General features: G+C 37.5%; 1 protein-coding gene across 1 annotated transcript in view; it reads left to right on the forward strand.

Moving 5' to 3' along the window:
* SDK1 (sidekick cell adhesion molecule 1) overlaps nucleotides 1-27,342 on the forward strand; it is a 1,163,851-nt gene that overhangs the window by 1,104,629 nt on the left and 31,880 nt on the right. Inside the window, 3 exon segments of the mRNA XM_078152930.1 lie at nucleotides 2,882-3,043; nucleotides 6,584-6,709; nucleotides 22,160-22,324. Coding sequence (XP_078009056.1) covers nucleotides 2,882-3,043; nucleotides 6,584-6,709; nucleotides 22,160-22,324 — 453 coding nt within the window.

Genomic DNA, 27,342 nt, shown 5'->3' on the forward strand with positions numbered 1-27,342 from the left:
AGAAGGAGGAGGAGGAGGAGGAAAGAATTAAAAAAGAAAAGGAATGGCCACCCAAAATAACTTTACATTCAGAAGAATCCAATCCAATAACTGATGACAGAAACAGCAGTAAGCAAATATGGTCATGCCTAAGATGATGCTGCTGAGCAATGTGTATGTAATGCAAATATGCTCATTTGCAGTGTGCCTGTCTGCAAATGACCACATCAGCCTTCTCCAATTTTGAAGAACCATTTGGAGGCATTCAAAACTATGAGAACTAGGGTCCTATGATCACAGATTTAGAGATGGAGGAGACCTTAGAGGTCATCTGCTGCAACCCCTTCATTCTGCAGATGAAGACCTAAGACTCCAAGCAGTTAAGTGATTTGCTCAAAGTCACACAGGTAGTAAGTGACAGAGACAAGACTGTAACCAAAGTTTCTGATTCCAAATAATCATTTTCAAGTCTTAGGAGGCAGTGTAGCAAAGTGGAAGCAGTGCTGAATGAAGAGCTGGGAAACCTATGTTCTTACTCCGGATATAGGACTCACTAGGTCTGTGACTTGGGGCAAGTCAGTCTCCTCTTTGGGCCCCAGGGTCCTGATCTCTAAAATGTCAGGGCTAGGCTAAATGAGCTGCAAGGCCCTTTCATAGATCATCATTCTTAGATTATAAGCTGAAAGGGCTTTTAGAGACTGTCTACTTCAACTCCTTGTTTTAACAGATGAGGAAACAGACACAGAAAGGTTAAGTGACTTATCCAGCAAGCTGTAAAGTTCAATATCAACAGAGTTTGAAAGAAGAAAATTAGCAATGCATGTGTAAAGTTACCCCTGACTCAAGATAAGAAGAATAAACCTACCAATGAGCCAAGTAGATGCTTAATAAATATTGGTCACATTGAATGTGGAGTTTACTCTCATAGTAAGAGACTTTTTAGTGATAGATCAATGGGGCTCTACAGAATCTAGTTACTTGGGTGGCTTTTCCTGCATATCTGCATCTTCCCAAGGATAGGAGTCACAATTCTCTATGTCATTGACAAAGGGCTGGATTTTTTTTTTTTAATGAAGGTACTTGTGAAATATTTCAATTTTGGATTAAGATTACCAATCCTAAAAGTTTTGAATAGGCCTAAATGGCTCTCCACATTTTTAATGACTGACCTAGCTATTTATAAATAGAACATAAGAAGTAATACATCTATTAAAGCCTCACTATAATTCTGGATTGAATCTAAGCCAAACGTAGCCAAAATCAGCTTTAGACTGCCAAGGTCCCATGACCTAAGCACAACTAAGGAACTAGTGGAAGGATTCGGAAGGTGCCTTCTAGGACCCAGTTCTCACTGACTGTATGATACTTCATCACTATGACCCAGCCCTTTGAGATATGTGTGTGTGTGCATGCGCGTGTGTGTGTGTGTGTGTGTGTGTGTGTGTGTGTGTGTGTGTGTGTGTGTGTGTTCATACACTGTTTCTGAAACCTCCGGCAGCTTACTCTACAACCCAATGAGTAAGATTTTCGCCCAAAGGGAAACACAAAAATAGATATGTGTGGAAAGCAGTATGGGTATATAGGATCCCAAGAACTGTATTGCTTTTCTGGGGAAAACTGTCTCCTACCTTTGTGGCCAATATAATCAGTTTTACAAGAGAAGTATAAAAATCAATTGTTTATTAAATATCAGCCCAAAGACCTGGGTTCTCATTGCTCTTAAATACTGCCTGTGAAGCTATTCTTAGCATGATAGAAAGACTAGTATCCTCATCTGGGCTATTGGTGGGTACTGCAGTCTATGCCTACAGCTGAACTCCCCTGCTTTCCTGATCGTGGTAACAGCTAACTTGACCGAGGGTAGGAGCAATAATTCACTACGTCCTTGAGAATGTGCAAGAATCAAAGGTTCACACAGCACACACACACACACACACACACACACACAAAATGTTAAACTCTAATAGAACTGAAAAATACTTACATTAACCACCTAATTACTCATTTGTCATCATTCTGCACTCATTGGAGTTCTGACTCTCTTGGTGAGAATAACTTCATCTGTTTAGGTCTTTCTAGGGACATGATGCTACTTTCAGCCACGGAATCAATACAATTTGTAATGGTAGTTTTTTCCTTCATACTTATTTCAAACTCTGAAGAGCCACTGGGGCTAAAAGATAGCCACCTTTAGTTTGTGATGGGTACCACATTGTAAGGAGAACCTTCTGAGTAGATTATTTCATACTTCAATAACCAAACCTGCTTGGATGGGGCCCAAGAAGAATATTCGTTATACTTAATTCTATTCCATAGTTAACAGTGATATAGTATCTGCCAAGGTGTTTCCATTTTTGCCAAGGTCTATATTTCTACTTCAGATTTCATTTCATCCTTTTCCTTCACTTGCTAACTTTTGATTGAATCAGAAGAATGGCAGTGTTAGCCTATTTAGGTGATAAGAAATGGTGAAATGCAGCTCTCACTCTATTAGACTTACAAAGGAAGGGCACCTTTCCCAGGATGCTCCAGCAAGATTGCCTGGCCACAGGACAGAGGGCACAAAGTGCAGTCTTACAGAACACTCACAGATTCACTTTGTTTTCCCCCTCCTCCCTTCTCAAAGTAATTAGTGAGGTTGCATGCAGTCTCCTGATAATTTCACAGTTGTGTTGTAAGGTTTTTCTCCTTGTCAGTATCCACTTATCAAGCTTAAACTCTAATTACACTTATCTGTGCTGAAAATTGGCTATTATCACTACTTAAACTCCTGCTAATTGTAAGAAATACTTTCTTAGCAAACTGAGATAATTTTACTCGTTATCTCAACATAATAAACGGCACTCAGCTCCTTCTTTTTGTTGAGACCCTTCTGTACTGTACATTTGGACCGTTATTTTAGGAGTGAGCAAAGTGGTGACTGTGGACATTAAAGGAGGTTGGCAGCGCTGGTTGAAGGTGAGGGATCTCACAAAAGGAGTAACCTACTTCTTCCGAGTGCAGGCGCGCACCATCGCCTATGGACCTGGACTACAGGCCAACATCACAGCTGGCCCAGCAGAGGGTAGGTGGAACTCTGGTTATCAATGGTAATACCAAAGTAGGTAGCAGCATATTTGTTCAGACACAGAGCCGGACTATCTCCATGGGTACCTTTTCTCCTAGTGTTCATTTTTCTACCCAGAAGATGGGAACAAACCATGGGAAGTTAGGTCTGTCCAAGTTCTCAAGGACATTTCAACAATATAAATGTTTCCAAAAGTGTGTGTTAGAATGACTTTCCATAGTAACAATAATTTTTAAAAATCACATTTATTTAGCTTTTGAAGTTTGGCAAAGCGCTTCATCGCAAAGCCTCTATGAGGTGGGTGGCAGGTGGTATAAATATTGTTATCACCATTTTAGAGATGAGCTCATTGAGGTACTGAGAAGTTAGGTGACTTGCCCAAGGTCACACTGCTGATAAGGCAGGATTCAAACCCAGATCTCTCCATTCCTTATCCAGCACTCTTTTCACATTGCCACCTCAAAATGAATTCAAGTAAATATGGGTATGTTTAATATTTCCGTGTGTTGACATCAGCTTGCTGAACTATAGCAGAGGGGAAAAAAAATAATGTTTGAAATTACAGGAACAAGAAAACTAAAAAACTAAAAAAAATAAAATTAAAAAAAAAAACTTTGACATTAACTTGGGCCATTTTCACTGTCACTTGGAAATTAGGATACTGTAAAATTTTAACCTGAAATTTCCTAGCTTTTTCCAAGTTAGGTTGTGTCTTTTTAATTGCCAGTGAATAAAAATTAAGAATTAAAATGATTTGTCTTCTGAGGACTTTAGGGAATTTTATAAACCTTTCATTAACCTTTCCTTATCCCTGTTTTTAATGAAATTATTATAATCCTTGTTTCAGAAGAAGAGAAACTGGAATAAAGTCATGGAAGCACAGAATCATAAATTTAGGGCTAGAAGGACATTAGAGGTCATTTAGTACAACCTCATTATTTTATAGACAAGGAAACTGAGGCATAGAGAGGTCATTACTTGCCCATGATGTAATAAATAAATAAATGTAATAAAGAAATGGTAGAGCCAGCATTTAGTCCCAGGCCCTCTGACTCTGAATCTCATGATTTCTGTTCTCATTTCTTTAGTCACTCCTAATTTTACTTAGTCTTTGAGACCATAATTGTGGACTGTCTTTGCCATTCTAGGATATGTCTAGTCAGAGGTGTGCTGATAAATGTTTAACAAGTAGCTCTCTGAAAAAACAATGCATGTACAACACACTTTTAAGTTTAATCTTCATTGTTAATATTTTCCCATCATTTAAGTCTAGACAATTAATCAAGCCTCAATTTGTAGCATTTGCTGGTATCTGAGGTGTAAATTGTCACACTGCAAATTTAACAACCAGCTCTCCTAAGACATCATGAGCTAGCTCTAGTACACACTCATATCAAGGAGCATTCACAAAATTTTGAAAACAAAAATAATTTCAATTCATTTTAGTTCTTTTTTTAAAATGTATGCCATTTTGAGAAAAGGTAAATGGCATCAGGAAATACGGTAGACAATAATAAGGTCCACTAATCCTAAAAAGACTGAGTTGTAGCATTAAAAAAATCACAGTTTATGCATTGGCTGAATTTTTGTCTATGATTTATGACTTCTGCATAAATCACACAACATCTGCTAGATTCTTCTGGAAGATTCACAATCTTGACCCAAATTTTGGGTAATTTGTTTATAATGTAGCCAAAAAGTCCCCCACAAAAAAACAAAAACAAAAAATTACCCAAACCCTTTTTTTCAAAGGGTCCTCTTAAAAGACAGAACTAACATCCATAAACTCATTGTGTAATGCCAGTATTTGACATTATTTTTTCTGAGTCCAATATAATTATTTTCATTCTATCCCAACTGTTTAGGAACAAACCATGTCATCTCTTATATTCCACAGTGTAGAGCATATTATTTCTATGGTGCAAGCAAAATGTTGCATTCTGGAAATATTAATGTAGTTTCAGCCCAAATGACTCTTGATTGAATCATGGATCTTTATCAGTTGGTAGAGTTAAGGATAAATATATGCATCTGACCCTCCTCTAGGTTTCATTCATTAGGGTCCCCAAAACCATTTCCTCTCCTTCCTTCCTTTTGTTTATTAAGTGCTGTGCAGCAGAGAATTGGAGTCACAAGGCCTAGTTTCAAATCCTGGTTCTGACACAGACTAGCTTTGTGATGTTAGTCAAGCCTCTTAACTCCCCTGAACCTCATGTGTAGAATGGCAGTGATGATGCTTGTACTACCAACTTCTCAGGGTGTCAAGGGAAGCACTTTGTGCCTAATTAGTATTATTTTAAAAGATTATTACTTTTCACCTCATCTTTCATGACCTCCTCTCTCACAGCTGTCAGAAGCTTTCCCCTTGGATTCCCTTTTTTCCTCTGTCTTTTGCCTTTGAGCAAGGATTAAGATTATTTTAACATGTGCTTTGTAATGCAGCAGAGGGCTCCCAGGGGAATCAGGAACTTAAGTGACTTGCCCATTGTCCCACAGCCAGTGTGTAACAGAGGCAAGGCTTGAACCCAGATGGATGGCCTTCTATCCTCCACTGTGTTGTGCTGCCTCTCAGACTTTGGTAGAAATGAGACATGAGATTATGAGATATGAGCTAGATTATGAGATCTGAGATAGAGATGTGCATTGGTGAAAAGATTTTTCACACCAGGAGTTCCTTGTCCATATGAAACCATGGGCCTGGACCAAAGCTAAAAGGAGAGGGGGAAATGTTACAAATGATCTAATCACCAACAGATAGTTGACCACGTGTTTATTATTACACCTAAGGTATAATAACGTAGCAAAGAATCTATCTCTAAACCGAAGTTCTTTCTACAGAGAATGTAGTAACAGGCAACTTCAAATGCCTCTATTTCCTCTGAGCATGGCTGTCCAGAATATCCTGTGACCAGGACAGCAGAACATGCTGACCTGAACAGGACTGTGGAAGCCTTGATAATTCCATCCCTGAAGGGAAGCTTTTGTTCTGTCCATCACACCCTGCTCCAGCCAAAGACAGAAATCACTTTTGATTAAGCTGAAGGCTGTGAGCTAAAATTTGAAAGAGAAAAGTGAGTTGTAAAGTAGGTTACAGCCATGTTAGAAGCACTTAGCACAATGCCCTGCCTATTGTGGGTACTATTAAATAAATGTTTGTTGGGTTGAACAGAAAGCAGGTTTGAGTTCTGAGTTTTCACTTCTGAGAAGTGTAACACCCTCTGAAACAACTCTCACTTCCCTCCCCTCTAATTTTCCAAATATATGCAAAGAAACCTCCAAAATCTCTCCCTTTCCTAAAGTCCACAATGGCAGGTGTATAGAAAGGGTTTGAAAAGAGTTGATCAAGGAGTTAAGGTGGAAGGGTAGAATCTTTTCCCAACCCCCTCCTCCCCATATGCAACCTTTGCATGCAATCCTTATCCGCTTAGCCAAGGTTTCGATCTTTTTATTTGTATAACTTTGTACTAAAGAAATACGAGATGTGAGTGATTCCTCACAGGTACCAATTAGTATTTTTTTTCTTTTTTTATTCCTCAGGATCTCCTGGCTCTCCTCAAGATGTTTTGGTTACAAAATCAGCTTCTGAACTAACTCTCCAATGGACAGAGGGAAATTCTGGAGACAGACCTACAACAGGCTACATCATAGAGGCACGGCCTTCAGGTAGGGAAGACCAAAGAAGTACACAAATGTTAGCAGTCAGCTTAGGGCCACTTCATAGAACTGGTGATGGTAGAGAAGTCATTGCATCAACCCAGATGGAAGGAAAACTTCCAAAAAGATACTACTACCTGTTATTTTAAACTTTTCCCCAAGAATGCTGAAGAAAAGGAGAACTTGACTGAAATGAGTAGCTCATCTCTCATGCTCTACAAACCTTCCCACTTTCAGTCTTCCATTGTGCTATTAACCTTACATGCATTAGCTTCATGGAGTTTTCTCTGCATTCCACATGCTCAAGAAGGTGATTATTGTCAGCTTTAGAATATTGTACATGAGAATTCAGGGAGACTTAAAGACATTTTAGACTAATCATTCAGATAAAATACTGTTTTCAGGGACCCATTTTCAGTGCTCTAAATGTTTGAAACTCTGATTGAAAGATGCATGCACTCAATTTGTGATTACTTTATGTGGTATTAGTGGAAATTGGTAAATCATTTGCTTCATCTTTAGTCACTGGAAAATAAGTTCTAAGATATACTTCTTCCTCCAATAATTTTATATCCTCCCACTACCCCCAGCTTAATAACTTTATTTGGGTAGTTTTAGATAAAAAAAAATACTATTAAGATGAGCCATAGAAGCCCAGGACCAAAAGGACCCAGTTGTTAAATAAATAAATGAATGTGTGTGTGTGTGTGTGTTTAGCTCTGATTGGTAAAGCAGTAAGTGCAAAAACAGAGACCCGGAAAGTTATGCATGTGTCTGTGTTTGACAATATGTAACTTACTTTTTTCCCCCCAGGATTGATCTCTTGTTAATACTAGATAGAATTATACACAAGAAACTTCTGGCATTGCTCCAGATATACAGGATAGAATAAAAAATAATGGAGAAAATCCTATAGCCTAGAGGCTTTGAGACAAATACAATTTGTTGGATTAGTAGAGTCCAATAGTATCTGCCCTAGATCATGACAGTGGACACGGTCGGGAAATGGATTGCCGTTAAAGCTTGTCTGGGTTTAGAAAAGGTAAGATTGACCAGGTGAGGTGATCTACTGTGATCACTTAATTATCTTATTGTACCTGGGAACCTTGGGGCCTAATAAAGTCGGCCCTGTGTTCAGAGTATTTTAAATGAAGTCCAGTCTGTAAAGACTGGTGCCTGCTTGTGAATAGGGGTCCTAGGTGACAACGAGTGTAAAATTTGGAGAATGGAGGGTTTTGGAGGTAAATGCAGAGGCATGGAGCCAGGTTGGCAGAGAGGGAAAAGGTTTTTTTTTAGATTTGTATTCAGTTACCAAGTCCCTCTCTCCTATAATAGTTTCCTTAATTTGTCTCCCTACTTCTAGTCATTCCATTTCTGTGATCTACCTTTCACGCAGATGCCAATGCTATCTTCCTAAGGCGCAGATCTAACCATGTCAGAGCACTGCTCAAAATCCTTCAGAAGCTCCCTATTGCCTATAGGGTACAAGATAAACTCCTTAGCCTAGTATTCAAGGTCTTCTCATAGGCCCTTTCCAATCTACCTTTCCAGCTTCACTTTGTATTACTCCTGTGCTCATGCTGTATTCCAAACTGCATTCCTTCCTTCCTAGCCATATTCATTTTCATAGGCTATCTCCCCTACCCACCTTGCTTCCCAATCTCAACCATTCTGACTCCTTATTTTCCTTCAGGGCTCATCTCAGGCACCACTTCACCCAAAAGTCTTTTCTCCTGCCTCAGATTTCCTTAGAGAGCCACTTTCCCTGGCTCTCTCCTTGCCACCATCACTTCCTTGCATATGCTTCTCTCTCAGTCTCTCTGTCTCTTTCTCTCTCTGTGTGTGTCTCTGACTCTCTCTCTGTGCTTTCTGTCTCTGTCTATCTATGTCTCTCAATCTCAATCTCTCTCTTCTCTTTCTCTCTCTCCTCTCTTCCCCATCTCTCTCCTCTCCTTTCCTTCTCTCTTAATCTCTCTGTCTGTTTCTCTCTCTCACACACACACATATGCATGCATATATGTAAACATACATGTCATATTCTCTCTTGCCATAGAATATAAGTTCCTTAAGAACAAGGACTAAATAACTTTTTATCTTTTAATACCCCATGCCTAGCACAGCACCCAATACATGTTAATTGCATTGGACTGAGCAAAAGGTGGAGAATCCTAAGTTCCACCACCCAGAAGCATAAGAAATGGAATTTATTGCAAAAGTCTTTTATGCAAAGAAAAATGTTGCTTTGTGAAAATTCACTGTGGTGAGTCCCTGTGAAGGGTAGGAGTGGTTTAGCCACTCTTCCTTGATTGCTTCCTTAAGCCTAAGGTGATCTGTTTTTTCCTCCCAGCTCCACCTATGGCCTTGTGCCATCCACCTGACCTGATGTCTTCCTATTCATCTCATCTTGTATCTATGGCACCTAGGAAAACACAGTATCTTATTCATATTGTTAGTAGGATAGCATAGAGGAGGAAAGTGAATTTTTGAGGCCAAAGGTGGCTAGAAGAGTATCTTTTCTTGTTCCATCATCCTTATTGAGTACATAGACAAAGTTCTTTGAGCTCCGTGCTAAGCTGCTCTCTAATTACAGAGTAGTTATATTCAGTTATTCTTTCCCTGTCTTTACCCACTTCTCCCCAACACACAGACACACACACATACAGATACACATGCACACATGAATGGTATCCTTCATGCCTCTCTCCTTAAAAGCAGAATTTACAGTCCTGTGAAGAGACTCCTAACCCTGCCCAGTGGAGTGCACCAGTATGACTTTGAAATGAGCATCTTCATGTCAGAGATCGCCCTGTCAAGAATGTAAATGCACCACCAACCAGACAGATGTGCACGGATTCAGAATGTTAACACGTTACACAGACTTCCCAGGAAATGATAAAGTATTGATTCTCTGCCTTTCCTGGGGAGCCATTTAATTTCTCCTCAAGTTATCTTATGCCTGTCTGTATAGCTATAATGAAAGAAGCGGGAGTTCCTATGTGTGTCTTTGTGTAGCTTCAGGGAGTCAGAAAGGAGATGTAAATAAGGACTAATTGAAGTACTGGAGTTAGTTTTTGGTTAATTCCATACCACGGAAGAAGTTTATCCAGATGTAGAGGTTCCTTTGAAGCCACTGGGAGGCCTGAACTCAACAGGGGACCACTGAGGAATGAGAAACCAACACATAAGGATATCAAACATGACAAGGGACTGACCAGAAGATGCTGCCTTTCTAAATGAAAGCCAAAGATTGTGCTTTCCCCATCCTATTTTATTACTGAATGTCAGGATGCGGGTTGCCAATGATTTTCTCTTTTAGAGTGTTAACTGAACCTAAGCAAACTGCTTGACTTTAAGTCTTACCATTCGAAGCCAAGAGGAACTGTCCTCCCCCTTCCTTCTGTGACTAAGAGCAGCAGTATCTAATAGTCAAATGAAAAGCTTTTATGGGTTGTCAATATTTAAACACCTTGCCATTACCTTAGGGTTTTGGATCTCAGCTGTCATCTATTACAGGCCTCATTACACAAAACATTAAACGCTGTATCATCTCATTTTCTCCACTGAAGTTCTCTGGCAAGACTCTCTCCAGGCAGGGCAGTGACTTAGTGACTTAGTATGGCCCCACCCTTGCCACTACCCTAAGCTTTTTTGTTTGTTTTAATATGTTCTACCATTTCAGTATTTTCCTTAGTGCTAAGTAGATCAACTCCTTCTTTCCTCTATGCCTCTGGCCCTGTGCTGCCTGCCTGACCTGATGTCTTCCCATCAATCCCGACATACACCTCTGGCACCCAGGAAACAAAGCAGCTAATCCACACTGCTCCTAGCACAGAAAAGGATGGGAACGGATTTTAGAGCTCAACAGTACAGTGTCCTTCCTCTCTTCCTTGCTCTTGTTCTAACGTTCCACAAATAGGACTCGGCAGAATCAGTTGCTGCTATGACACAGGAGCACAGAATGGAACAACATTTGATAAAATTAGTGTCTGCCCAGGATAAAAAATTCCCTATTATTCCTAGAAAATGGCATGGTGCAGAGAAAGCCTCAATCTGATTTCCATCATGCCCAGCCTCTTCAATATATTCATTTTCTGGGCATGGGTAAGTTTCGTTTGAAACAGTTTCCGAAAAGCTCCCTGAAAGGCAATGGAAAATTTCAAGTTTGAAAACTGTGCACTGCGCATATGCATATGATTTATTTACACAAATTATTCCAAGGCATTTTACTGTGTAGATCACACAGCCTAATTTACATATTTACACAATAGACTGGAATGGCACTAAAGGAGCTATAAATATATTTCCCCCTCCAAAGCAGCCATGAAATACATATTTAGGATGTATACAATACAGGCAGACAAGGCATTGTTTTTCTTCTCCCACCCAAATAATGCATTTAGCTCAGAAATTGGATCTGATGAGAATAGTTGGTTGGGTGGGTGCCTCTGTGCATGGAGACTGTTACATTCCTTCCTACCCTGGATTTAGAATATCTGTTCCCCTATAGAAACCTCCCACCTCCCTTTTGATTCACTTGCTCACTTTTCTTGTGATGGGCCTCCAGTTCTCAACAGAACAAAGGAGAAATTCCACATCTTTTGAAATGTTAGCATGCCCTAAAAGCTACCCAAGTCAGCAGAGTCAGAAGTAAGGCTACAGCTATAGTTCTAACTCGTACCATTGGCTTTTCTTATTATTTTTTTCTTCCTCTTAACCACATTGGTTGACAGCTTGTCAACTGTACTACATTACAGTAAGGTCTTGAGTTGGTTTTTATAAAATCCTGAAGGTTTTTTTCCCCTCACTTCCTTTTCTGGCATTCTGTTTAAGTCTTCTTCCTTTCTGGAATTAAAAGATGAGATAAATCAATCATTTTTTTTTATCAGATGTTTTTAGCCCACAATTTGGCCCTTGTCTATCTGCCTATGTATTCCAGTTAAGTTGATAGTGGGGTCTGCCCTGTTACTCAAAGAAAAATGTCAGTGTTTAAGAAATAAGTCATTGACAGGTTTCCATCTCCTCAGAGCTCTGGGCTGACAGTCATTTGTTGGTTCTTCTATGTTAGCAGAACCCGAAGTCTCTGGTAGTGAATGACAGTTTCATTCAGCATGGAGACCCTGTTTAATTGTCCATGAAATCAAACTTTTGTGTTGATGCCATGTCTGCTCTAATGCCTGCAGTGCACAGTTCTGTTCAGTACGTTCAAGATATAAATTGAGCACAAGGGCCACGAATGTACCTAAAATGGGCTCAAGCTGAATTTCGAAAAGAGCCATTATTGTCTCCAGGCTTATTGGGACATTGCTTCTGCTTTTGCATGCTTTTAATTCCCTGGAGGGACAAATTTTAGGATGAAAGACGAAAGTCAATTTATTATGTTAGCAAGGCATGAAGCTGGTCATTGATATCAGAAAATATTTATACTAGAAAGAAAAAAAAAGAATGGTGATCCTAAAGAACTTGATCATTAAGCCATTTTATATTTTCTGGTGAATAAAGTATTAAACTAAAGGGAGAGGAGAAAATATTTTTATTATTTGCTATTATTGTCATTTATTCTATTATTTACATATCCTATGAGATTTTTGAGCTGAAACTAGACTCTTAAGGATTATCTGGTTCAGACCCAGAAAAGCAGCTGTGCTACTTAGACAGGTGTGCTGATTCCCACTAATCAATAACCTAATTCTGACTAGGACATGATTTTGTGATAAATAGGTTACAGACTACAGTGATTTCCCTGAACTCGTGCCTTGCCAGCAGCATCTTTGCCAGCAATTCCATTGAACTTCAGAGTTCCCTAAGGTATCCCATAGGGAAGCCAGGCAAGAAAGGGTAGTCCTATCAGCCATGTTTAATTTGTGTCTATATTATCACACCCTAGTCCCCACCCCCACAGTACTACAATTTAGCTTCTCCATAATGGATGACATTCAGGTCCTTCAAATAACTTTTTCTTACTGAATTCATTTGCAATTGTGTAAAGCAAGACATTGGAGTTAGGTTGCATGGTCCAGATCACCTCCCAAACCTGTGCCATAAAGAGAATCTTAATGTTTAAGTTTGTAACTCTTAGGCCATCTTCTTCACCCCCATTCTGTAGGACTGAGGAAGTAGAGAGATGTAGTCTCTGGTTACAACATCTCATAAGGACCCAAAATGAATGTCTAAGTCCACAGCTCAGAATATCATATCTAGTATTACTTCTTTTAAAATGGGAAAGTCACAACTTTTATATCTTTTAATTATCAGATGTAACTGTCAGCAATCAACCATAATATAGCAGAAACAATGGGAGAGAGCCACAAAGTTCCTTGTATTTTGATTTGTAATTGACCATGGTTGCCTTTTATAGCAGCAGATTTTTTTCCTTCCTATTTGGCTTAGGATTTTATTAAGATGGATTTTCCTTCTCTGAATATACAGTGCCTGAAAGTGAGACAAGGTAACTAAAACCAGCTGAAAACAAGGTAGCTAAAAACCAAGAGAATTTTGAAAATCCGAACATATGTGGTAGATAATCCACATCTGGGTAAGAGGGTTGAATGGATCTTACTTATAAAGATTATTACTCATTTAAAAAAAACTGAGCCCCTGCCACCTTCTCAAGTATTAATTAAGACAAAAATCAAAGGATAAGGGATTAGCATGGTGCCTGGGAAATAAGTTGTACAAATATCATTATTGCTGATGGTTCTGTAATGTTATATTTTACTAATTTGTGGAAATAGTTTTCTCCATCATTGATTTATTGAGATATTTCACAGCATAATATAAATGAGAAAAGCAATCCACAGTAAAGAAATTGGGAGGCCAGTTTTAGAACTGCCAAGACACTCTTCTCTGGCTTTTCTAAACATCATTTTGATGTAAATATTTATTGGGATAAATTGCCTGGTGAAGGAAAACTTGTATTTAAAATTCTCTCTATGTTAATTCTTTTTGAGCTGGAATTAAGAAAAATAAAATGTGAGTGTTTTCCTCCCCTTAATTCAGGAGAAAACTCTCTCTTGTGACTTTTTTCTTTCCAAGCATTTCTCAGTGTAAATGGATTGCCAAATAAATTGTTCTGTGTTGAGGAGCTGTATCAATATTTTAAAATGTTTTTATGAAAAACCCACACAATTCTTAGAGCTATGACAGTGTGCTTAAAATAAAACATGTCCTTTGGGGCTAGGGGTGAAATATTCATATTTTTTTTCCTATAGTAGAAAAGCGTTTTACAAACATGAATGCAAAGGACATGCACAGAACCAACTTAAGAAAGTTTGCCTTCTTTTTATCTGCCTCAAATCATCATACTAGACCTTTAATGTCAAGAGGTTGTTAACTGGACATCATAGCATTACTTTTTAAAGTCATAGTGGTGTTGTCTTTGTTTTTGTTTTTTGTAGACTCAGAATACAAAGAGGCATGGCCTTTTGAGTTGGATGGATCTGTCCAACAAGATAGAAGAGGCATGATTAGACAGCAGTTTCTCTGAAAAAGATCTAGGGATTTTAGTCGACTGCAAGATCAATACAAGTGGGGCAGTGAGGTGGCACAGTGGATAGAGCACCGGCCCTGGAGTCAGGGGAACCTGAGTTCAAATCTGGCCTTAGACACGTAATACTCACTAGCTGTGTGACCCTGGGCAAGTCACTTAACCCCATTGTCTAGGCCCCACCCCCCAAAAAAAGATTAATACAAGTTAGTCAAGTAACATGGCAGCCAAAAAGGCTAATGGGATCTTGGTCTACCTTGAGAGGCTTTGGTTCCATGAATAATGAGGTGATAATTCTGCTGTATTCTGACAGAGTGTCTAGGACTGTAGGGATTCTTAACCTTTTTTGAATTTGACCCTATTGACAATCTGGTAAAGCCTATGGACCACTTCTCATAATAAAGCATTAAAATGCATCAAATTAAATACATAGGATTACAAAGGAAACCAGTTCTATTGTTGTGCTCTACCCTGGTCAGAATTCATCTGGAATATTGTGTTCAGTTCTGGGCACCACGTTTTAGGAAAGATATTGATGAGCTGGAGAGCCTTCAAAAGAGTGAAATGCCTGGAGACCATGCCATAGGAGGCTGAGGGAGCTGGGGATGCCACCTTGCTCTCCTGATGCCATGTCTTTGCTCATCCTGTCACACGTTTGGATTAGGCTCCCCCTTGCATCTCTTTCTATTGATGTCCTTCCCTTCTTTCGAATCCTAACTTGGAGCCAACACCTCTGTAAAACCTTTGTGGAAGGAATGAAGAATGATTAGGTTGAAGAAAGATGTTCCGGGGAAACATGGCAGCTGTCTTCAAGTGCTTGCCAAAGGACAGAAGTAGGAGCAATGCGTTCCAGTTGCAAAAAGGCAATCTAGACTTTTTCTAAGAAAAAAAAATTCACAATTAGATTTAGCTGTGAGGTTTAGCAAAAGTTGAACTATCACTTGATGAGTGTGTTATAATAGGGATTGTTTTTCTTCAGGTATTGATTGGAGTAGCTGGTCACTAAAGCCCCTTCCAACTTAGAAATCAACACACAAAATCAGCTATGTTACCTCCCCCATCCCCACCACCTCCTGCAAGTCTTCTCTTCTCCATTCAATTAAAGAAATATTTATTGTGTCTATTATCTAATGAAAGGAGGAACATAAATAAATATGCTAATAATGCAAATGGAAAGGGAAGATACAAAGTACTAAGAAAAATCTGTAAATAGAAAACTTGCCCTTGCAGTGTCCAGGTAGTATTCAGGGGAGGCTTCATGATGGGGGTGACATCCGAGGTGTGATTTGAAAGGAATGAAGGACATCAGTAGAAAAAGATGTGAGAAACAATCAATAATTTGCAATAATGAGACAATATACCAAAATTTATGGAAATGCAGCCAAAGTAGTACTTAGGGAAAATTTTATATCTCTAAATGCTTACATGAATAAAATATAGGAAAAGCAGATCAATGATTTGGACATGCAATTAAAAAAGCTAGAAAAAGAACAAATTAAAAATCTTCAATTAAATACCAAATGAGAAATTCTGAAAATCAAAGGAGAGATTAATACAATTGTTTGTTGTTGTTGTTGTTGTTTTTTAGGCAGTTGGGGTTAAGTGACTTGCCCAGGGTCACACAGCTAGTAAGTGTCAAGTGCTTGCTCTGAGGCCGGATTTGAACTCAGGTACTCCTGACTTCAGGGCCGGTACTCTATCCACTGCGCCACCTAGCTGCCCCTAGATTAATACAATTGTAAGTAAGAAAATTCTTAAACTAATAAATAAAGCTAAGAGCTGGTTTAAGAAAAAAAAACAATGAAATAGATAAATCTGTGGTTATTTTGTGTGTGTGTGTGTGTGTGTGTGTGTGTGTGTGTGTTTGTGTGGTGAAGCAATTGGGGTTAAGTGACTTATGCTAGTAAGTGTTATGTGTCTGAAGCTGGATTTGAACGGAGGCCCTCCTGACTCCAGGGTGAGTGCTCTATCCACTGCGCCACCTGGCTCCCCCAATCTTTGGTTAATTTGATTTAAAAAAGAAAAGAAGAAAACCAAATCACTAGTATCAAAAATAAAAAGGGTGAATTCACTACCAATTTAGAGGAAATTAAAGCAATAATTAGGATCTATTTTGCCCAACTGTATGCCAAAAGTGAAATGTATGAATATATATATATATATATATATATATATATATATATATATATATATATATATATATATATATATGTATATATCAACATAAATTGCGCAGATTAACAGAAGAGGAAATAAAATACTTAACCCCATTTTAGAAAAAGAAATTGAACAAGACATCAGTGAACTCCCTAAGAAAAAATCTCCTGGGCCAGATGGATTTACAAGCAAATTCTGCCAAACATTTAAAGAACTATTGATTCTCATACTATATAAACTATTTGGAAAAATAGGCAAAGAAAGAGTAAAATTCCTTTTATGACAAAATATGGTGCTGATAGCTAAACTGGGAACCAAAACAGAGAAGGAAAATTATAGACCAATTTCCCTAATGAAGATTGATGCAAAAATTAAATATATATATATATATATATATATATATATATATATATATATATATATATATATATATGTTAACATAAAGATTACAGCAATTTATCATGAGGATAATACACTATGCCCAGGCGGGATTTATACCAGAAATGCAAGGATGATTTGATATTAACTATTATAATTATTAATATACAATAATTAATAAACCATCAGCATAACTGACCGTATCAATAACAAAACTAACAGAAATCATATAATTATCTCAATAGATGCAGAAAAAGCTTTTGACAAAATATAGTACCCGTTCCCATTAAAAACACTAGAGAGCATAGGAATAAATGGAATTTTCCTTAAAATGATAAGTGGTTTCTATCTAAAACCAGCAGCAAGCCTTCTCTGTAATGGAGATAAGCTAGAAGCTTTCCCAATAAGATCAGGGGTGAAACAAGGATGCCCATTATCACCACTATTATTCCTCAAAGTACTAGAAATGTTAGTGTTAGCAATGAGAAAAGAAGAAAATTGAAGAAATTAGACTAGGTAATAAGGAAACAAAACTATCACTCTTTGCAGATGATATGATGGTATGCTTAGAAAATCTTAGAGAACCAACTAAAAAACTACTTGAAATAATTAACAACTTTAGCAAAGTTGCAGGATATAAAATAAACCCACACAAATCATAAGCATTTTTTATATTATCAACAAAGCCCAGCAGCAAGAGAGAAAAAGAGAAATTCCATTTAAAATAATTGTAGACAATATAAAATATTTGGGAGTCTACCTGCCAAAACAAACCCAGGGACTATATGAACACAATTACAAAACACTTTTCATGCAAATAAAGTCCGATCTAAACAATTTGAAGAATATCAATTGCTCATGGGTAGGCCGAGCTAATATTATAAAAATGTTATTTCTACCTAAATTAATTTATTTATTCAGTGCCATACCAAACTACCAAACTATTTTATAGAGCTAGAAAAGATAACAAAATTCATCTGGATGAACTAAAAGTCAAGACCATCAAGAGAATTGATGGAAAAAAAAAAAAGAAAGGTGGCCTAGGCATACCAGATCTAAAACTATATTATGAAGTGACAGTCATCAAAACTATTTGATACTGGCAAAGAAATAAGTGATGAATTAGTGAAATAAATCATGTACACAAGACACAGTAGTAAATGACTATAGTAATCTACTGTTTGATAAACCCAAAGACTCCAGCTTCTGGGATAAGAACTCACTATTTGACAAAAACTGCTGGGAAAACTGGAAAAGAGTATGGTAGAAACTAGGTATAAACTAACATTGCACACCATATACCAAGACAAGGTCAAAATGGGTATATGATTTAGACATAAGGGTGATGCCATAAGCAGACCAGGAGATCAAGAAATAGTTTACCTGTTAGATCTATGGAGAAGGGAAGAATTTATAACCAAACAAGAGATCGAGAATGTTGTGAAATGTAAAATGGATAACTTTGATTACATTAAATTAAAAAGGTTTTGTACAAAACCAATGCAACCAAGATTAGAAGGAAAACAGAAATCTGGGAAATAATTCTTATAGCCAGTGTTTCTGATAAAAGCCTCATTTCTCAAATATATAGAGAACTGAATCAAATTTATAAGAATACAAGCCATTCCCAATTGATGAATGGTCAAAGGATATAAACAGGCAGTTTTCAGATGAAAAAAATTAAAGCTGTCTATAGTCATATAAAAATGCCCTAAATCACTATTAATTAGAGAAATGTAAATTAAAACAACTCTGAGGTACCAACTCATACCTATCAGATTGGATAATATGACAGAAAAGGGAAATGATAAGTATTGGAGAAGACGTGCATTGTTGGTGGAGTTGCAAACTGATCCAACCATTCTGGAGAGCAATTTGGAACTATGCCTAAAGGACAACTAGACTGTGCATACCCTTTGATCCAGCAATACCACTAGTAGGTCTGTATCCCAAAGAGATCACAAAAAAGGGAAATGGACCTAAGTGTACAAAAATATTTATAGCAGCTCGTTTTGTGATAGTGGCAAAGAATTGGAAATTGAGAGGATGCCCATCAATTGGGGAATGGTTGAATAAGTTGTGCTATATGAATGTAATGGAGTACTCTTATGCTATAAGAAATGATGAGCAGGGGTATTTCAGAAAAAACCTGGAAAGATTTAAATGAACTGATGTCGAGTGAAGTGAGCAGAAGCAGGAAAACACTGTACACAAGCAGCTTCAACATTATGTGATAATCAAGTATGAATGACTTAGTTCTTCTCAGCAATGCAGTGATCCAAGACAATTCCAAATGACTCACAGTGGAAAATACTATTCACATCCAGAGAAAGAACTATGGAGTCTGAATGCAGATTGAAGCATACTATTTTCAGGGCTTTTTTTGGTTTGTTTTTTGTTTTTTTCTTTCTCGTTTTTTTTTCTTTTGTTCTGATTCTTTTACAACATGACTAATGTGGAAATATGTTTACTATGATTGTACATGTATAGCCTATATCAGATTGCTTGCTGTCTTGGGAAGGGGAGAGGGAATGGAGAGAAGGAGGAAAATTTGGAACTCAAAATCTTATAAAAGTGAATGTTGAAAATTATCTTTGCATGTAATTGGGAAAAAACAAAATACTATTAAGTGGGAAAAATAAATAAAAATTAAATATATAATAATTTTTAAAAAAAGAAATGTGAGAGGGGACCCAGTTAGGTAGTAGTGTGAGGCAGAACCTGTTAGCTAGCAGTGTAAGCAAAGGCATGGAATCAGGAAAACAAGGGAATATCTCCTGTTCCTTCAATTGAACCTCATGTAACAATTAGCCTTTTGAGGCCTAAGCTCCCTTATGGATGAAATGAGGGAGTTAAATGAGATGTTCTCTTAAGGTCTCTTTCAGCTCTGACATCTGAGTCTCTTCCAGTGTTGAATATAAATGTTTTAGAATAGATAGGCCTAGGCTAAACATTGCCATTTTGAGTTTACTGCAGTAATGACAATCTCCCTGAAAAATGAGCCTAGATATAAGTGGATATATAGCAATAATAATAATGCCTTACACTTGAACAGGGCTTTATACTCTTCAAAGCACTTTCACATACATTTCCTCATTCGGTATATGAATATAGGAACTTAAATAGTGCAGTAAGGCTTTAGTGGACTATAAATCCCAGGCAAGTATAGACATATATGCCAGAAATTTCATTATTATTTACTGTTGGGAAAAATCCATTTGAACATATCTGGTGTTTTGCAGTATAGGATAATAATGATTTAAGTAGATTGCAGGTCTTCCTATAAAGCTGTCAGGGTCATAGGCACCTGTATATGTAAATATTTTTCTTCTTTCAAAAAATCTTTTCCCCCTTCCCAAGATCCACATATAGAAAGGATAGAAATATCCATATGTGTGTATATATATGTATGTACATGTAAACATATATGTATGTATGTAATTAGTAATTCATCATATGATTTGTAATAGATATTTTGAGTATAGACATTTTGTTCAATAAAAGTTGTATTAATGAATTTTTCATATTTAAATTTTAATTTATTCATTTCATATTTAAAATTTAAAGTCATAAGCCTAGTAAATGTTTGAAATATATATACATTATATATGTATGTATATTATATTCTACATAAAAGAAGTAGATACCTTGGATACAGTATACAGTTTGCCAGCAAACTCCCTCCCTTAGAGGAACAGTTAGATGGCACAGTGCACAGAATCCCAGGCTTGGAGTTAGGAAGACTCATCTTTCTGAGTTCAAATCCAGCTTCAGACTTGCTAGCTGTGCGACCTTGGACAAGTCACTTAATTCTTTTAGCCTCAGTTTCCTCCTCTTTTAAATTAGCTGGAGAAGGAAATGGCAAACCTATCAAGAAAACCTCAAAGAGGTCTCAAAGAGTTGGACACAACTGAAATGACCCAACAATAATACCTCTCTTAGAGATTTCAATATGCAGGATGTCCCAAAAATCTTAGTGAAGTTTTAAACTTTAATAGCTTAAGGTATTAAATATATCCCCCCCAAAAAAAACATTTATTAGCTCAAACAGGTAAAGCTTTAAACTTTACTAAGACTTTTGGAATATCCCGTAAGTTGTCATTCAGAGTTAATTCTGAAGAAAGCCTCAAGCTGAAATAAGAAACCTTACTTTTAATCAAATCATAGGAAGTCTGGAAAGGACCTTAGAGATCATTTGGTCTACACTCATTTTGCAGGCTTTTAGCATGTATATTCTCAAATTACGGCATATGTACTTCTCAGTTTACATGTTGTATCCTTCCTTTTGACCTTCTCTTCTCACGTGTTACTTTAAAAAAAGTCTCCTTAGACAACACTCAGTCAGTGTACTAACCTAGTTCAGAAAAGTACATAATCTTTAAATACAGTGATAGAATTCATCCCTGAGTTTTGTGGAGGCCTAATGGGATTCTACAAATGTAGCTTCAGGATATTGACATTGAGTCTAGGCAAAAAAATGGGTGACTGTATATATAGCATTTATTGAGGAGTAGACCCACGTCTCCAGCCTATCACAGTACCTGAATTTCTGCCATCAGAGAGACGTTTGTGTCTCCAGAAGAAGGCTGTTGAATTGGTTTTTGAAAAGGAAAACATTGAGAGATCAGGGATTGTGAGGGAGAGAGAGACAAGGAAATTTTTGATTGAATCGGTCAAGTTTAGGAAGGTCTGGATCTGGAGAACTGAGCACTTTAGGGAAAAGAGGACTTGGGTGACATGCTATAGTAGGAGATACTTGCATACCTAGGGGTGGCCTGGGACATAATTCCTAATCCACTGTGTACCCTCCATAAGAACTTACTCTAATGTGTCATTTTGGCTTCTGAATGTGATCCTGAGTTCCTAAGTGCTGTTCCAAGGGAGGGCATGCTTTTTCAGCTTCTGTTTTCCTGGAAAGAGTTTGAATGTAGTCTCAGTGGCAGATTGGATCTGATGTCCAAAGACTGGTCTAAGTAAAAGAGGGCTCACCTCTTTTTATTTTTTTGGCTGGCATTTGGTGATAAATATTTTAGCCATGGAACCCCCATGAAGTGTTGGAGTATTGTCTGCTTGGTGTGAGATTTAAGAATTGATATGAAGGAACCAGGGAGGCAACGGAGCAAGCATTTATTAAGCATTTATATAGAGCCTGCCACGTCTCAGGCACTGTGCTAAGTGCTTTAAAAATATTATCTCACCTCACATTATAAGATTTCCCTATTATTCTTCCTCGTGCCCCAGCACTGAAAACACGTCATTGGTCCAGAGGAAGAAGGCAAAGATAATCCGTTCTTGAATAATTATGTATTACCATCAGCACAAGCATTGGTCCTCACTGATGCCAGAAATGGCAACCATTTACAATGGAATAATTCCATTGGGTTGGAGGTTTGAGGGGAAGAAGAATAACTATTAAGTTCTTTTTCTTATTTCCTTTCCAGATGAAGGCCTATGGGATATGTTTGTGAAGGACATCCCTCGAAGTGCTACATCCTACACTGTGAGCTTGGACAAGCTCCGGCAGGGGGTGACCTATGAATTCCGAGTGGTGGCAGTAAATGATTTTGGCTATGGAGAACCTAGCAGTCCCTCTATAGCTGTATCAGGTAATTGGGTTTAGGGGAGAAGATAATCAGTTCAGTTTTGGACATGCTGAATTGGAGGTACTAGTGAGTCCAGATGATGTTCAGTAAGTAATTAGACATGTGGAAGGCAGGATTTAGTTTCAGGGTAGAGGCTAAGTCTGGGGGAAATAGTAATAATAATACTAATGATTATATATATGTGTGTGTGTGTACATACATATATATGTTGTATGTGTACAGTATACATGTAGGTGTGTATATATATGTTTGTGCATGTATGTATAAGTATTTTTGTATATATATAGTATATAAAGAAAGAGAAAGAATTGTAAAGTAAATTTGGAAAGTTTCAGAAATGTGAAGGAGGCCAGAAATTGATTTGGATGTGGAGAGGAGAAAAAGAAGGATTCATACTGAAAGGAAAGGGCTAGAGCTGAAGGAGGAAAAGAACTTGATGAAGAAGAGGACAGGCAGAGGGGGAGCAGAAGGAGAAGGACTTGAGCTCCAAAGGATAATGAACCCAAGGAAGAAGAGGGGAATTAGCAGAGGAGAAGAAGGAAGTTAGTTAGGCAAGTCAGACCTGTGAGTATAAAAAATAAAATAATGGTAAGACAAGGGAAAGAAAGTCAGATATGGCTATCATGATGCTAATGATGTAAGAGGATAGTAATGAGGTGAAAAGGAGAGTGACAGCTCTGGAGTAGACACCCAGTAGTTTTTTGCCAGTTGATTTCTACAGTGGGAACTGCTATCAAGAACAATAAAGGACTGAGGCACAGAGGTAAATTTGACCTCACTAAGTTGAGATTCAAGAATGTGACATGGCCATGGAAGTATAAAAATTATATAAGTTAAAAAAAAGTGAGTGTGTGTGTGTGTGTGTGTGTGCTGGGAAGGGGGAAAGCAAAGTAAATTCATATTTCAAGAAGACATATCATGTGAGCAAATCCAAGAATAAGATGACAAAAGTGTGGTGAGTGAAGATGAATGGAAGCATAAACCAAAGCAGTATTGCCATTGGAGTATACAGCAGAACCCCCAAACAGAAAGAGGGAATAAATGAGTAGTTTGGAAAACAGATCATGAGCCTGGCATAAAGCTATGATGTAGTCATGGAGTAGGACCGCAATTATCTGGAGTCTTCTGGAGTTCTTTCTGCCAAAAGCAAAATGATGATAAATTATTTTCTTGCTTTAATGACTTCATCCTTTAAAAGGGGGGAGCAGCTAGTAAGAGAAACTTCTATTCAGATAAAATTCAAAGACGGAGGAACTATTAAAGAGGTTATGGTTGCTAGGATGAATATAATGGGGATTTTTGGGAGGAAGTATCTTAAGAGTTTGGGATAGAGGAGAGAAAAATCCAAACATAAAGACTCAGATTTTAGGAGATCATATTTCAAAAGGTTCAGAGAAAAGATAGGTAGGACCAGATAGACTAAAAACCTAAAACAAAAATTTACCCAGGTGGCATGGAACTGAACTTCTTAAGACATGAAGAGAAACAATTCAAATGAGAATGAAGAGTTGGCATTATTTGAAGAAATTGATATGAATCTTCCCATGATGAGGGAAATGACCAACCAACTTAGATTTTTTTCCTTAGTAATCTTCTATTTTTTTTTGTTTTGTTTTTAAGCAATTGGGGTTAAGTGACTTGCCCAGGGTCAGACAGCTATTAAGTGTCAAGTTTGGTCTGAGGTCAGATTTGAACTCAGGTCCTCCTGAATCCAGGGCCAGTGCTCTATGCACTGTGCCACCTAGTTGTCCCATCTTTTTTTTTTTTTTACCCAATTACATGTAAAGAAAATTTTGAACATTCATTTTAAAAAATTTGAGTTCCAAATTTTCTCTCTTCCTTCCACATCTTCCCCCTCCCTGAGACAGTAAACAATTTGATATAGATTATATATGTTCAGTCATGCAAAACATATTACCACATAACCAACTAAGATGCCTTAAAAGACATGTACAGAAGATAAAAATGACAAGTAATAGGATGAGTAGAAAGGTTTGACAAGGTAAGAGTAGTATCAGTATGCTAAAGCTCTGAGGCTGTTGGAGAAAATCTAAGGGCAATAAAAAAAGATAATTTTTTAAAACTATATCTCAAAAAGGATTAAGGGGTAGGACTACTCAGGTTGGGCAGAATGAAAATGGACCCAGATCAGAAGTTCACAATACTTAATTTGTTTCTGTTTCTCTGCCAAGGAAAATGAGTTTTGGATTGGAGAAGACAAAATGAAAATGGCTAATAGGGAACTAAAGCCCAGATAAGAAGGGAGTTAGTAAAAGAGTGTCTAGCTGCCCTTGTTGTATTGAAGTTACTAGGCTCAGGTGAACTACATCTGGGTTACTGAAAACACTGTAGGTGTAATAGCTAAGCCGCTTTCAGTGATATTTGAAAAATCATGAATTTAGAACTTAGAATTTTATAAAAGTGAATGTTGAAAACTAAAAATTAATTAATTTAAAAAATCACGGAAGATAAAAAAGCCTGGAGAAGAGTAAATTAAAAAAATTAAAAATAAAAAAAATTTAAAAAAAAGGAAGAGAATGAATCTGTGAGTGATAGGCCAGTGAATTTGCCTTTAATTCCTCACAAAATTCTAGCAAGTATTATTATTAAAGGGAATGGATAATGAACATCTGGAAGAGAAAGCATTGGTCAAAAATAACCAGAATGGTTTTATCAAGAACAGATCATGCCAGATTTTCCTTTTTGAAAAGGTTACAATACTAGTAGATCAGGAGAATACTGTACATACAGATACCTAGATGTTAGCAAAAAAAATTGACAATCTGTCATAATATTTTTATGGGCAAGATGGAGAAATATGGATTAGATAGTGGAGCAGTCAAGCAGATTTGGAGTGGGTTGAATGGTTGGACCCAAAGAGTAATTGGTTATTCATGGCTTGATGCCAGTGTGGAAGGGTGAGTCTCTAAGCAGAGTGCTCCAATTACCTATGCTTGGCCCCATACTATTAGCCACTTTAGCAATTACTTGGGTAAAGGCATCGATGGCATACTAATCAAATTTGCAGATGACACCAACTTGGAGGGATACTTAGGAAACTTGAAGATATAGCCTCCAACACCCTAGATTATAGTGAAGATCCAAATAGATTTTGACAAGCTAAAACACTGGGCTGAATTAGGTTAAAAAAATCAACTTCATAAGTATAGTACAAGATGACAGAGATGTGACTAGAGAGTAGTTTTTCTGAAAAATAACTGGAGTGGACTACAAATTCAATGTAAGTCAAGATTATGATATAACAGCCAAAACTGTTAATATGATTTCTAGATATATTTAGAGTGAGCCAGTGTCCAGGACCAGGGATGTGATAGTTTCATTATACTGTGGTTGGTCAAATTACATTTCTAGTTTTCTCTTCATTTCTGGGTACCAGATAGTAGGATAGACATTGACAAGCACTGATTTGGCATCTAGAAGAAGATGACCAGGATGGTGCTTTAGGTCATGTCATATAGTAGGATTGTTTGAATGAACTGGGAATGATTAGCCTTTGGAAGAGAAGATTAGGGCGAACATGAAGCTGCCTTCAAAAATTTGAAGGACTATCTCATGGAAGACAAATTCATCTTACTGTAATTGACCTCAGTAGAGAATGAGGAAGAATGGCTAGAGGCAAATTTCAACTTCATTTGAGAAGGTCCTTCTGATTAGAACTATTAAAAAGGACAGTAGGCCATTGCTGGGACTTGGTGAATTTCTCCTTCTCTGGAAGCCTTCAGACAAAGTTTGGGTGACAGATCACTCATTAGGTCTGTTGTAGAGAGGATTTTTGTTCATCTAGAGATTGGACTCAGTCCTCTGTAAAGTCTCTTCTGGCTCTGTGATTCTGTGATTTATTAATTGAGAGAACAGTTTCAGTAGAGTTGAGGGGAAGAGGGTGTCAGAAGCCAAATTGTAAAGAGTGAATGTGTGCTGAGGCAGTGGAGGCAGGAGGTGTAGAATAATCTTTCTAGGCATCTTCTAGGGAGAAGAGATTGAAGTGATGGTTGAATTGAGTGAAGATATTTATGGATGGATAGACATGACCATGTTCATTTATCCATCCTGTTTCCCTCACTAATTTATAAGCTTCTTGAGGCAGAGTGTTCAGTTTGTACCTTGTAAACCAAAAATAACTGCAAAGCGAGAAATTCAGTGGGCACTCAGTAAAATGTATTTGGGATGATTTTAAGAGTAAGTAAGGAGTTAATGAATGTACCATTCTCCCATGAAAACACTTCTTCTTTTGTACTGAACGTGTGTTAATAGAATGCATTTTAATATTTGTGTGTGTATGTATTTTCCCCCTTAGTGTTAATTCCAAGTACATGTGGTTGCTTGAAGTTAAGTTCCATGCTTTCTAAGTCAGTTAACAACATGACTCCCTTACTTTTCTAGTTCATGGAGAAATATGACTTAAATGTTTTCCTGAAATCCCATTGGGTCTAAAATATAAGTTTTAAATTGCCAGCTGGAGTATGCTCAATTTATTACATCCTTTAGGAAAGTAAATGGATCTGTACCCGACAGCATTTTTTTCATACCCAGGCAGCTCAAAATTAGGTGCTGTTGTGTCCTACTGAGATATTTCTAATAGAACCACTCAGTCCTTTTCTTACCATCACAAAGCCTGTCTCTGCTACTTTTGGGCAATAGGTCTGGGATTTGTTTGACTTGTTAGATGGAGTGTTTAATGTGAAGCATGAAGACCTGTTTATATCTTTTGAAATCAAAATCCTGTCATCTCTTGAGAAACCCTGTGGTGCCACGTTATCTGAAGCAAATTCACCCCACTTATTCCTGGAGTGAACACATTTTCCACTTTTCCAGTGAAATATTTCCCTCAAAGCCAGATGTGGGGTTTATTTTGCAAGCATTCTTGGAACTCCATCTTGAGCCTGTGCTTTTCATCAATAGATGAATATCAATTCCAGCCTTCCAAGGTATCCCAAACATAGTTCACCATAGCATGAGTGGGAGGCACTGATCGAGAGTGTGAGGTGCCCCCCTCTGGGATA

Source organism: Phascolarctos cinereus, unplaced genomic scaffold, assembly GCF_003287225.1.
Source record: "Phascolarctos cinereus isolate Bilbo 61053 unplaced genomic scaffold, phaCin_HiC Scaffold_4;HRSCAF=312, whole genome shotgun sequence".
Lineage (NCBI taxonomy): Eukaryota > Metazoa > Chordata > Mammalia > Diprotodontia > Phascolarctidae > Phascolarctos > Phascolarctos cinereus.